The sequence below is a fragment of the Mauremys reevesii genome, linkage group 4 (assembly GCF_016161935.1).
Source record: "Mauremys reevesii isolate NIE-2019 linkage group 4, ASM1616193v1, whole genome shotgun sequence".
NCBI lineage: Eukaryota > Metazoa > Chordata > Testudines > Geoemydidae > Mauremys > Mauremys reevesii.
Window position 1 is genome coordinate 97,711,986 of NC_052626.1, and position 13,956 is coordinate 97,725,941.

Here is a 13,956-nt window from a genome sequence, read left to right on the forward strand (position 1 = left end):
GCTTTCGGGGAGGGAGGGAGGGCGTGATTGACGGTTCAATGATGACAGTTACCCAAAACCACCCTCGACACATTTTTTTCCCCCAGCAGGCATTGGGGGGAAATCCCAGAATTCCAATGGGCAGCGGGGAGTGCGGGAACTGTGGGATAGCTTCCCACAGTGCACCGCTTCCAAATTCGACGCTGGCCCCGTTACTGTGGACTCACACAGTCGAATTAGTGTTTTTAGTGTGGATACACAAATTCGACTTCATAAGGTCGATTCCACAAATTCGACTTAAGTTGATTCGAAATAGTCTTGTAGTGTAGACATACCCTCAGTCATTTCCCCATGAAATCTAACAGTTTTCAGAGGAGTGGGAATGAGGGGAGACATTGACTGAGAGGTGTGTAAGGACATGAGGTGTCACATACTAGCCATGAGAAATAAAGTGTTTCAGGCCACTTTGGCACTGTTAACAAATTCACCTTAAAGACAAAAGTTTTCAGTTGTGCTTACCTTTGTATAATGGAATTGCATAGGATCATCTGTAGAGAGAGAAATGTGAAGTCCCTTATGTAGAAATTCCCGCAGTGGATTTTTTGAATACTCAAGGAATAGGCTATTGTTGCTAAGTGGAGACATGGCAATGGGAATTTGTGCAAGATAATAAAGATATTGAAGAACTGGACTCTGTACAAAAACAATACAGATATTCATTATTTAATGGCCCTGTGAGATAACAGGAAAGGAGGTTTTCAATCAGAGGAAATGGAAACAGCCTCATTGAATATGATTGTGGAAGGATTATGACCAGAAAAATTGAAGTCTGCACTGAACTGACTTTTTGCAGATTTTTTTCAATATTTTCTAAATGCAACTTTAAATGCCATTATTTCCTTTTTTTTTAAAGCAACAAATATTCTACATGTTGGATGCACTGAGACAGTATTCTTATTAAAACACAATTATTAAGTATTTACAGAGCCTAGTGATTGTACATGATTCTGTTGGAGAGCTCTGTTCCATACTAACAGAGTCCCTACCAAAAAGAACTTAAATACAGATGCACTACTGGTATATTAAACTAGAGAACACTAGTTATATCCAAAACACTCCACAGAATAGATCAGTTTGGTGGTGGTAGTGGGGGTGTGTGTTAAAGAACCGAAGGAAGGAGCTTTCATTTATCTGAGGGTATAAATATGGGTGCACATGTAATGTATTCAGACTCTAGGGGATTCATTCTCATCTGTATTCATGACTATTTTTGGCTTGTAAATCTAACTAGTGTACATGACACGAGCCTGCACCACACTTATCAGCTCTGCCAGGTTTATTCCATTCTTGGTCGTACAAGAATAGAGCTGACAGGCTAAAGAGAAGAACAGCATAATGTAGTGAGTATGTACAAACTATAGCACACTGCCTGGGTCTAATTTTAGGACTATCAGTCTTAATAGAGACTTAATAGTGATATGACTTCAGGTCAAAATTTTCAGTTTTGGGTACCTAACATTAGACACCCAAATCTATACCCATATTTAGGCATCTAAGTTAGTGGGTTGATTTTTACAGGACCTAAGTACTAGCAGTTCCCACTGACTTCAATTGTGTTCTGAATTTTTTAAATAACTTGTTTCAGATGCCAAATTACAGGAGGACTAGACTGGGGGAGGGGCACAATGCCAAAATGTAAATATTTCAGCAAAAATTCTAGAACTGAAACTTTTTGGCCAAAACCAAAAATTTTGATTCAAATATTGCACCACGGTGCCTCATTTCTTCATTCTTCAAGATAGGCCAGGTTCCCTGGCTAGACTATATCTCCCAGGATGCACCATGGCTCCCATCTTGCTGAACCATTGCAGGGCATCACCAAAATCTCCGGCTGCCGTCCTGGGAGATGTGGCTTGGCTTGGGAACTTATCTCAAAAGAGACTGCAGGGTCTGAGACACCCAAAACACAACTTCCATGAAGCATTACAGTGGTGTTTCCAAGTTGAAATCATCTTGGGTTTTTTTCAACAAAAAATTGAAATATCCATGGAAAGCTTATGCTTTGCATAAAAAAATGTGTTTTGTCAAAAACCCAATTTTCCATCAAAAATCCATTTCATTCAAAAATTTTCAACCAGTCTTAGGGAACCATTTTGTGGGGAGATGAAAGCAATTCTTCCTAATCTTAGAATAGTCATAAGAGATTAATTTTTAATTCAAAGAATTTACACACGAACTATGGAGGGATTCTTATTTCAGTCTTCCTAAGTAAATCACCATTTATAAAGGAGCATGTATTTTTACCAGAATGACTACTGACTTGATACAAATCTGCCACCCGGTGGCCAATTATTTTCACAAAGATTTTCTTAATGGATGAAAGCCTGGCCCCCACTGACATCAGTGGGAATTTTGCCATTTACTTCCCTGTGGCCAGAATTTCATCTTCTATATTTGCCTAGATTCTTCAAGAGGGTGAGGGGTTGTGTAGAGGTGTTTTTATTAATTGATAAGTCTGATGTGTTTGAGTTTTTTCAATAAACTAAGACTATGATAAATGAACAACAAGAGCAATACCTTCTTCAGGAGTAATCCATGAGAAATGTTGTCAGATGTCAGAAAGGCTGACACCAGATGAGTGATGGACCCAGCTTCTCCACAATGAGGGCGAAATAGGAAGGTACTCATGCCTCTTTCCCTGCAGAAATTAAAAATAAGTCCTACCCCAAGAATAACTGGTGTCTTTTCACCCATTTTGAATGTAAATCCCATTAATATCAATTGAAAAATATCCATAAAAATAACTATACACATCAATGGGAAAACAGATCTAAGAGTAATTATTTACTTCACTAGACTCAGATGTGCTTAAATATTTTGTGTCTTAACCATTTCTTCCACAAACCATAACAAACCCTGCACAAACTGAAATTACCTGCTAATCTTTGTAGATGCTCAAAACACAGAAAGGATTAAAAACATACATTTTTGGATTGGCGGAGTATAAAGAGGTTTTGGGATGTAATCTTAATTACAAGTCATACTCATAGAATCAGTTGAGGGTGTATTTCATCTTTGTTGACTTTGCATATGCTATCAGGTTACTAAAAAATATGAAATGGTTTTGCAATGGGGTACCAATGTTTGCTTCAAAAGCATTGAGCCTGCTGAGACTGGATTAACAGAGTGCTGCTGACTCATTGAAGCAGGTGGGTCAGTACCCCTGCCAAGATAGCAGAAAGTTTAGCGTGGCTCTCTAGAGGGACAGGCTGTAGGATGGCAACTGAGCAGTCTTGAGGTAGAAACATTCAGTTACAGGCAAGCTTGAGTTGAACTTTATTGTATTTTTGTTAATTACTGTGGTAATAAAAGGAAACCCCAGTCAGAGGGTTATTTTGGAATCTACATCACATATGAATTTTGTTTCAGAGTAGGTTGGGAAATATACCTAGTCACAATCTTCCAAACCATAATAAACCCCAAAGATTGAGGGGGGCTGTACAGAGAGAGAGCTATTTGTAATTTCTGAAGAGAAACAGTCCTGACAAGAAACAAGATGGTGAATGTGGGAGAAATAGGTGAAGCATTTCTAAATTCATAGAGGAAGGAAAGACTGCGTGTAGCAGACAGACAGAGTCAACAAGTAGGCTGCCAGATGTTTGATATAAGTTCAAGGAGATTTTAAAAAGTTTTTATTGTTGTTGTTTTTGTTGATTATATGGTGTAGTGAAAGTAAGAAATGTTTGCAGTTGGGAAGGGGGAATACTGTTTTGAATGTTACTCAGGAAATGCTCAAAGAAGATAAATTAAAATGATGCTAATGCCTTGTTAGTCTATAGCATCTGCCATGGGAGGATCCCAAAACACTTTACAAATGATAGTGAAACAAATCTCACAACACTTCTGTTAGTTATGGAAATATTATTACATCAGTGCAGTAGATAAACAGGTACAGAGAGGTTAAGTGACTTCTTTAAGGTCCATATACATCAAAATATGGTGTTGACAATTTCTCTCTCTTCCCTTTTAATTATCTTCTGGAAATCACCTTTTTGCGCATTCCAAACTTTAGCCTCTTCTCAGCGCTAAGGACAATGATAGTCAATTGGCCTATCCCAACAGATGAGACATCTTGCCTGGAGAGCATTAATTAAGTTAAAGCTAAAATACACACTTCCCAGGAAAGGAAAGCTCTTATGCTTGATAAAGATTTTTCCAACTACTGTTAATTTCGCAAACCAAAGACTCCCATAATTTTACCTATGGATGAGACTTCCATCTCTCTTGGTCTAGCTAAGGAGAACCACGGCCAAGCAACAGACAAGTGTAACTACACCCTTTCTGTGCAGAGTACCTAATTGTCCCATATGCTAAATAGGAACTGTGATGCTGGTTTGCCAGGTGCCAGCTCAAGCCAAGGCCCAGGGCCTCTCTGAACACTGACAAATGCATAGCTGGCTTACCTGTGGGTCAGTATAGTTAAAACAGATATTAGAGTTGTAAGAATCTGTTTAATGTTTAGACTTTACGGAATACTTGTAGGATGCTGCACATAATAATCCTACTTATAATATCTGTATCCCATGGTGTAAAGTTATATTGAGTTTGCATTGTAAACCTCTGTAATTATGTAACTCACTAAACAAGAAAAGACACATTAATTTGGTGTAAAGTGCTGGCCCTGCAGACAAAGGGCCCTCCTCACTTTTATCAGACACCCACAGTTGTTCCATCAGTTTGGACTCTGGGGAGAAGAGGATAAAAATCCTTGACAGGGAGAAACTAAGTCTCTTTATGCTGTCTGGACTTTGAGGGGCAAAGATTCCTAAACATAAACAAGAGATCCCCATGCTGCTTGGCATGGGTCAGCCCTAAAGGACATACAGAGCTGCTTAATATAGAAGCTTATATTACCTTTTTAAATCAAAGACTAACTCATGTCTGTGTCAGAGTAGCAGCCGTGTTAGTCTGTATCCGCAAAAAGAACAGGAGTACTTGTGGCACCTTAGAGACTAACAAATTTATTTCAGCATAAGCTTTTGTGGGCTACAGCTCACCTCTTCAGATGCGAGCTGTAGCCCACGAAAGCTTATGCTGAAATAAATTTGTTAGTCTCTAAGGTGCCACAAGTACTCCTGTTCTTTTCATGTCTGTGTGTTTCCTGTTTTAACCTTGTAAATAACTCTCATTTCTTTTCTTAGTTAATAAATCATTAGTTTGTTTGTTACAGGAGTAGCTACAGGTGTTGGGTAAGTGCTTGGTCCTTTGGGACTGGGAATAACCTGAATATTGTTAAAGCAACAAAGATCTGTGGTGGCACCTTATAGACTGGGCGAGCATCAGCAGCATGAGCTTGAATGTGGGTTTCTACCCACTTCTTGCTCTGCTCATGCTGCTCTGCTCATGCTGCAGAATAAAGGTGCCTATATAATCTTTGTTGCTTTTTTTTCCAGAACTACACTACTACCCCCCCTCTGATACTGAATATTGTTGAGATTTTTGGTGTAAAGTAACCATCTATCACATAGTCCAGCTTGCCTGGGTGGCAAGATAAACTGGCATGCCCAAGGGGACTGTCTGTGACTCCATGATAAAATTGTTACAGTGCTTTAGGAGTTCACAGTTGTTACTCGGTTGGTAAAATCGAATTATAGAACATACCGCCAGCTTGGAGTTTCTATTCTGCTTTTTGACAGTCTGTCCTGAGGTTGGCACTGACGGTCGTAAGCTACTCCAGACAGTGTCACGTGAACCAAAAGAAGTGTAAAAACAAAATGTAGATTTAAACCAGTTAGGAACAGCTTGGCTGGTGACCCAAAACCCTGAAAGTTCCAGAGGTCAAAGGTCCAAAGGTTATATATTCCACCCCAATTTAAAAACTGTTGATAGTGTTTGCCTGATCAATCAGAAACACACCTCTCCGAATAATCTGTCTGATTTCTCTAATGTCTCAAATCCTGTAATAAGCCTGGAAAGATGTTAAGTGAAGAGTATTAGATATAATTAGGTCTGTCACTTAATTGCAATTAATGCAAGCAATTAACACAAAACAAATTAACTAGATCTAAAAAATAGTTGTGATTAATTGTAGTTTTAATCATACTATTAAATAATAATAATAGAATATCAATTTAAATTTATTATACATATTTTGGATGTTTTTCTACATTTTCAAATATACTGATTTCAATTACAACACAATAAGTGTACAGGGCTCACTTTGTATTACAACAGTGCCATGTGAACACCACTTTCAGGTGACATTGCAAATACGAAGCGGCAGCATTATCTCCTGCAAATGTAAACAAAAGTGTTTGTCTTAGCAATTGGCTGAACAAAAAATAGGATTTGTAGGCTCCAAAGTTTTACTTTTTGAGTGCACTTATGTAAAAAAAATTCTACATTTGTAAGCTGCACTTTCATGATAAAGAGATTGCACTACAGTGCTTGTATAAGGTGAATTGAAAAATACTATTTCTTTTTGGGGGGGTTACAATGCAAATATTTGTAATACAAAATAAATATAAAGTAAGCACTGTAAACTTTGTATTCCGTGTTGCAATTGAAATCAATATATTTGAAAATGTAGAAAAAAATCCTAAAATAATTATAAAATTTAAATGTGTATTCTATTATTGTTTAACTGTGCGATTAAAACGTCGATTAATCGCAACCATTTTTTAATCTTGCTATTAATTGATGCTATTTTTATCATTTGACAGCCCTAGATATAATCAAAGAATGTATGGCTGATGTTCTATAGATTTAAAGATTGTAAGGGATTTTGTTTAATTTCTTTGAAAATGGTGGTTGCACCCTAGAAGTGGTAAGAATTGTATGGCACTAGAAGGAAAAAGGAATGTTGAAAGATATCCAGCCAGGGTATAATTTTAGAATATTAAGAGAAATTGCTTAAAGAGGGGGATCCCAATGAATAGTCAGGACAAATAATGAAATACAATCTATTAAATGAATTAAACCATCTGACTGAAGGAAGCATTAAAGAAATTTGTTATACACTGATGCCATCTACTGCATATCAATGGAAGCATCAGAGAAACAGAGACAGCTGAGATCCAGTGGGCAACTGAATAACAGAAATCAGAGGGTGGCCCTTTCCGAAAAGCCCTGAAATCAGGGTATACAAAACTGAGGTAACTGTATGGGACCCCAGAGTTTATCCAGTAGAGTGCTAAGCAGATCTCACTGAACTCCTCTCTCCTCCTCATTTAGGGTCACAAGACCAAAAATTGACTGAACTCGCAAAGAAGCTGTAGAATCCTCAGTGTGATCAACATCTGGACCAGCTATGTAGAAAGGATTCTCCCTTATTCCAGGGTTAATAGGATAAGAAGTGGTTGACCTATTACTACGCTTGTGGTTCATTAAGAATATTTAATCAATTGGCTACATATTAATCAACAATTAGGATTTCCTGTATCTTTGATAAAGGGCTGTTGTTGAGTCAAGATTTCAATGTTTTTATTTGAATACAATATAGTATCTCTGAAATATTTGGTGGTAAAAATTTACAATACGGGCAGAGTGGAAAATATGTAGAGACCCATACTACAGAACAAGAAAGTACTGACAAACTTGTGGTACTGCTCCACAGAGGAGCTATCTGGAGCACCCTAAACTCAGAAATACACCCTGAATAAAGGCAAGGTAAGCCACAGAGAGCCAACTGTGTTTTAAAGACACATTTTCAGTTGAAACAAATACTTACATTTTTTGTTGGTGGAGGTAAGTGTGAGTGCCATAATTTAAGTTATAGTATTTATCTGTCACCTAACAATCCCAGATACAATCCCAAATATTATATTTGACTTCAAAACTGGACCTAAAATGTTCTGAGTTTTAAAATAACAAAATCAAAACTGGGCATAAATTTAGACTGGGTCCAAGATGATTATTTTAACCCTCTCTACCCGATTTTTCCACCAAAGATCAACACAGAATGGTATGGAGGAAAATTACTACTTACTTTCTAAGGTTGTTGAGCACCATGATGTTGGCATACATGTAATACAAATAGTAACTATATGGAGGATTCTTTTCACTGGTCCAGATCTCAGGGTTAGGACTTCTGTTAGAGAACATGTGGTCGGTATGTTTGGACTCATCATCAACACTGTCAAAGCCAGTCACCTATGAAAAGGGATTGATAGAAACCTTTTTTTTTAATAAGCAAGTTTCAGAACTATCAATTCTAGTTTTATTAGAATATTAAAATATCCACCTCCACCTATAAGTACTTGCCCTCCTTCAGTCAGCAATCCTGCCACTCTGCTATTCTAGAGTATCGTTCCAAGATGCACGGGATGCAGAAGGCAGTTCTTCTGTTATGTGCGTCATAAGAACCGAAGCAGCAGTTCTACTCCATGGCTAGAACATTTGCTGGAAATTTTGGAACTGATCAGCTGCAGCTTTCAAAATTAAACTAATGTAACTATGTAGCTTTACATAATCCAAATTGGTATTAACATTTTGTGCATACTTTATTAAAGCTCAATCATCGATTTAGTAGTCCTTTCTCAACATGAAGGCAACTGGCAGGACAAATTAAGAGCATGAGGTGATATGGACATATATTAAGAAGCACAATTAGTATTTTTCTTTGATTGTTGAAAGACCGCTATGGAAGTCTTTATTGTTTAAGGAACTGAGTTTTTTCAAATAACTTTTTATTCTGCAGGGAGCCAGCAAAAGGGGCTTTTGTGGTGCTTACCAGAGCTTGTTCTTGCTCTCTGCACTAGCATGAATGTAGATTCACTACTCTCTCTACAGACAGGACTACTGGAAGGAGCCCTGTGCTGCTTCCAGATTAAATAAATGGTGGTTGCTTGTCAACACATTCTTACCCATATTTTTACTGAGGCATATGAGTGTTTGAAAAATATTAACAGCTATCTTCACAGGAGGGTTTTTATTAATAATGTCAGGGGCTTTCACCATCTCCCCTGATACAGAAACTAAAAATCTAATTGTGAAGAGAGGAACCATTTGGAGTAAGGCACAGGAGAGCCATACATACTTACATATTTGAGGAAGAGGTGCAGCTCCCTGTGATCTGTGGGATTGATGGTTGCCTCAAACAGAGGTAAGAAGATGTTCTCTAACATTTTCCCAAAATTAGCCAGAAGATTTTTTGACCTAAATATGTCACTGAAAGAAGCAGATATACAACTGTAACTACTTTTAATTAGTCAGCCAACCTTTTTCCTCCCTGACATCCTCAGAAAACATTTTAGGGTCATATTCTGTCTGGATTCAGAAATCCAAAGCATTTATCACATGGTTGGTGCTACACAAATATATATTTTGGGACCAAGGCTGTCCTTTTTTTTCTTTCTTTGTTCTGTGTCTGTACAGCACCTAACACAATGGGGTCCTAGATGCTACTGCAATAGAAATAATAAATACAAGTGTCAGTAATAATAATAATAAATATCAGAGGGGTAGCCGTGCTCATCTGTATCCACAAAAACAACGAGGAGTCTGGTGGCACCTTAGAGACTAACAGATTTATTTGGACATAAGCTTTCATGGGTAAAAAACCCACTTCTTCAGACGTATGGCGTGAAAATTACAGATGCAGGCATAAATATACAGTATATTTGTGCCTGCATCTGTAATTTTCACCCCATGCATCTGAGGAAGTGGGTTTTTTACCTACGAAATCCTATGCCCAAATAAATCTGTAAGGTGCCACCAGACTCATTGTTTTAATAATAATAAATGTTAGCGCCATATATCCATCCTGAGAAATGTATCAATCGTGAGAATAAGTAACCCATTTCCTTAAAGGAATCCAGGCACTGAAAGTGGAAAGGAGAAGTAATTGTGTGATTCGGTTTTCCAAATGAAGCTATTGTAAAGGAAAGTAAAATGTTCTGTCACTTTGTAATACTGAAGTTTCTCTTCTGATAGTCCCAGTTTGCATGACTATTGTAATGGTCATCCCCTGATTTATAATGTTGTGCGGGAAAGTTAAAAGAGAAGAAGCAATATGCCCAGGGGTAGCTGTGCTATGCTGACAACTCATACTAATTTTCCAGATGCCTAAATTCAAAACATGCAATTCAGCCACCATCTACTATGACAAATATCTATGGCAAAATTCATTAGTTACAGCATACATTGCTTAGTATAGTAGTCCCTACGGATGCTAAAAGATTGGGTGAAAACTGATATTGATTTAATTTTGTAATTTATAATTTGTTTTGGTTGAAGTACCATGTTAATTGAATCAATTAGTCATGATCTTGCAGAAAACCCTCTGACACAAAGTTTGGAAAGCATTTCCCCCTCCTTATGCAGCATTTCTGGAATCAGATTCTCACTGTTTCAGTAATCAAAACTGTAAGTGATATTTTGACCTGCTTTTGATAAAAAATCTTTTCAACATTAAAAAAAAAGTCATTTGAGTTAGATGCTTGTAAATATTTTTGGAGGAAGTCACTAGTTTTGAAAAGCTTGAAGAAGAATAAACTTTAGTCCCATAAAGGAAGCCTGCAGCATTGAAGTAGCCATGCAATTAGCCACAAGGAAAATTCCGACATTTTTATTTGAAAGAAAGAAAGAAAGAAAGAAAGAAGTACAGGACAGCTGGTGTAGTAAGATGAGGCCCTGAAACATAAACCCTTATCAAAGGCCCAGTATGAGGCCTGAGGCCTGAACTAAAGTAATGGTCAAGACTTTGCTAACATAAAGCAAAGTTAAGCTGTGAGCCAGAGGCAGGCCCTGCTCACAGATGCTGGCAAGGAAAGGGCTGATACTGCAAAAAGAGACATACCTAAAAGGTACTGGACACTAGATATCAGAACATTCGCATACTTGTACACGCCACACGGATAACAAGGAACAGGCTCACCCATCCCAATGACAGGGCCAAAAGGGTAATATGATGGATAGAGTTGTTTTATTCGAACCAACATGTACAAGGTGAGAGGCGGCACCTTACTATATAGAGGGGTTGTACCTTGCTACATAGAGGGGTTGCACCTCAATACATCAGGAGTGATGTGTAACTTGTTTGTACCTCTGTATAAGAATGCATCCGAGTGGATGTCTTTGTCCAGCCTAGGGGGTAGTGGAAAGTGCCACCACTGACTGAGCTGAGTCCATTGCCAGGGGGCACATATTCGTAGTATGTCCTGTAGAGTAAAGTCTAGAGGGAACTATCGTGCTTCGTTTGACAATAAACCTGGCCAAAGTGCCTTCGTACCTTACTAGAGTCTGTGGTCATTGGGGGTTCTCTCGGGGTCTGCTGTGTCAGCTATCTGCGCAGAGCTGGGACAGCACACAGAGGGAGCACATGCATGCAGCCGATTGATATCAACCTTGAACAGAGCAGAGCACCACACCGGGAGCATCTGACAACAGCTGGTAAAGCAGCTAGGGGGATAGTAGAAGAGAAAATGTGTCCTTTTGCAAGATTTTAATCTGTTCTCATTACCAATAGCTCCTGCTTACTTACTAAATTCTGGGAACCTGAATTATCCAGCGTATGTTGGGTGAATAAACCTTGTGTTCAATGAACCATATTGCCAAATTCTTCCATTCATCTGGAGACCGCCCATAAATGGATAACCGAGGTTCCATATACTGGTATTTATTTTCTTCTAGCTCACGAGCTACTTCCTATTGGAGAACAACTCATTAATGTTTGATTATGTAAGGACACAACGTACCATGCACAGTTAGTGTTGTTTTTGTCTACCACACTTTTTTTCTCAGACCTGCTCTACAATGGAATGCAGCCGATCTGAGTCTGGCAACTGTTGAACATAAAAAGAATCTCTTGTCATTCCTGCTAACCTATCCCATTTAGCATGCAGGAAGGAATGTCATTTAGTGGCTAACTTCGAAATCTTTAAAACAGTGTGGATTTAAATGCTACCTTTGGCTTCAGAGAGCCTTCCCTCTGCCTTGTGGAGTCACTTACACCACAATATCCTACATGTAATCACAATGATAGCATTTTCCACCCCCTTTACACTGTTGTAAATGATTACACAGTGTGCAGGACAATGGAGAATCAGGCCCAGAATATGTATGTCAATTGCCTCCTGAAAAAGTTATGCTATTAGTTTTAGTCAAACACCCGTGTAGGTGTGGAAAGAAACTGAGTAATGCATATGCAGGAGGCCTCTCCTCCACACTATTTTGTTGCAAGAGGACTTTTGCAGCAATTGTGTATGTATACCATTCCTAGCTCCTCAGTCTTTAATTTCTAGTGCTGAGGGCTCCCTATCGTTTCCTGAACCACAATGTTCTATCACTGGCTGTTTCCCATTAATTTGTAACTGCATAAGATTGAGGAGGCTTGGAAAAGCCCAAGCTCCCCTGCAAGTCAGAGCATGTACAATTTTACAGGATGTGCAATTATGCAGGCAGTGATTGGCTCGGCAGAGGTCTCAGTCTGGTAACTTGGTACAGCAGCCTGAAGCCTTTGGGAATCTCTGAACCATTGTACATACTGTAAATTACTTCTACAAAATACTGTGCCAGTACAGCTGGAGAGATACAAATAAGGGGCATGACTTATGGAGCAAGGTAGGCGATCCCCATCCCTCCTAACTTTTCATAGGTATATATGCTCTATTATGTCTTTCTCCCTCTCACACACACCACACACACACACAGACTTTGCAGGATATGTAATCACCTTTTATGTTTCTATATGCTTACACAATTTCCTCTCTCCCCTCCAGAATTTTTCTGAAATGATATCCCTGGTACAAATCTTATTTACCTTGACCATACGAGCAAAGTATTCACCACCAAGGTAGTTCTCAGTTTTCAGGTACAAGTCCCTTAGCTCACTGGCTCCAACTGGATTGTACTTGGAGTTAAATTTATCAAACCGATGAAATGTTTGGCGACCCTGGAGGAAAAAAAATCTCAGTATAGGTATCCAAATGCTAGTGGTTAGGAAATACCTAACCATGTTATAAATCAAATTCATATGTTTTCTACTAAGATTGTTTTCTAGCCACAAAACTGTTAGGAAAGAAACAGCCTAAGTAAATTCTTGTTTACAACATAGTGACAAATAATTTAAGCACTGGGTTTTTGGGGTGGTTTTTTTTTTAAATATCGTTCAACGGATGCAGCAAAAAACTCTTGCCCTTCCCTTCTCCCCAAGCAGTTTACACTAATAGAGAGCTGATTTTTCTCTATTTTATTTGTTGAGGGAATAGACTTACAGCATGGACATCTAAAGAGTCTACAGTGAGGTCATAAGGATCCATGTGAAGGCTCTCAAACACTTGCTTTAAAGTCATCTTCTTGCCTTCTTTCTCTGCCACAATCCGATTTGACTCTGTTTTGTAAGTGCGCTTAATAAACTTCAGCAAATGTTTCTGATTCATACAGGCAGCAGCGTGGATATGAGTATCAACCTGAAATAAAAAACAGATTACTCTGGTTTAGCAGATAGTACATGCCCTTTATCTAGCCAAGTACCTCTGTGTCATACAGAATTATAAAAATGTCACACAATATTTCTCTTTAGGAATCAGATGGCGAGGGATATTACATCCCTCAAAATGTTTCAGCTCCTGGGTCCCAAGGGGTGCGGAAGAGGGGGAAGGGTTACATTAAATTAACATAGTGCTCAGTGAATATTTTTTAAAGGATATTCTATTTTTCCAGTTTTAAACTAGAACCATTGATAGATTAAACTAAAGAGAGATGATAAAAAACCTGGAATTCTTAGGACAACATCCTGCCCCCCATCCCCAGTGGAAAAGAAGTTGAGTAACAGGGTTGTACATGCATGATCTCTTTCCAGGGCTAAATAGAATCCTTCCCCTCATGCTGCAAAGTGGGAGCACTGCTGCTCCACAGGCATTCTGCGCCATCTCAGCCATACTGCTGCCAGTACAGTGCTGTAATCCTTCCCTGTGTTGTAGAATAGCTGCTGGATTTGTGTAGTTGCGCGTGTCCTCCTTCCTCATCTGTTCCTCT

The 13,956-nt window shown here is 38.6% G+C and overlaps 1 protein-coding gene across 6 annotated transcripts in view; it reads right to left on the minus strand.

The window, feature by feature from the left end:
* AMPD3 (adenosine monophosphate deaminase 3) overlaps nucleotides 1-13,956 on the minus strand; it is a 56,131-nt gene that overhangs the window by 8,669 nt on the left and 33,506 nt on the right. For 4 of the 6 annotated variants that reach the window (XM_039535728.1, XM_039535727.1, XM_039535726.1 and 1 more), the window contains exons 7-13: nucleotides 13,194-13,388; nucleotides 12,740-12,871; nucleotides 11,462-11,625; nucleotides 9,021-9,147; nucleotides 7,967-8,130; nucleotides 2,557-2,677; nucleotides 499-672 (exon numbers count right to left, since the gene is read on the minus strand). In XM_039535728.1, coding sequence (XP_039391662.1) covers nucleotides 499-672; nucleotides 2,557-2,677; nucleotides 7,967-8,130; nucleotides 9,021-9,147; nucleotides 11,462-11,625; nucleotides 12,740-12,871; nucleotides 13,194-13,388 — 1,077 coding nt within the window. The remainder of the gene's footprint in view (nucleotides 1-498; nucleotides 673-2,556; nucleotides 2,678-7,966; nucleotides 8,131-9,020; nucleotides 9,148-11,461; nucleotides 11,626-12,739; nucleotides 12,872-13,193; nucleotides 13,389-13,956) is intronic. The other 2 variants (XR_005597766.1, XM_039535729.1) reach the window with 1 other exon arrangement.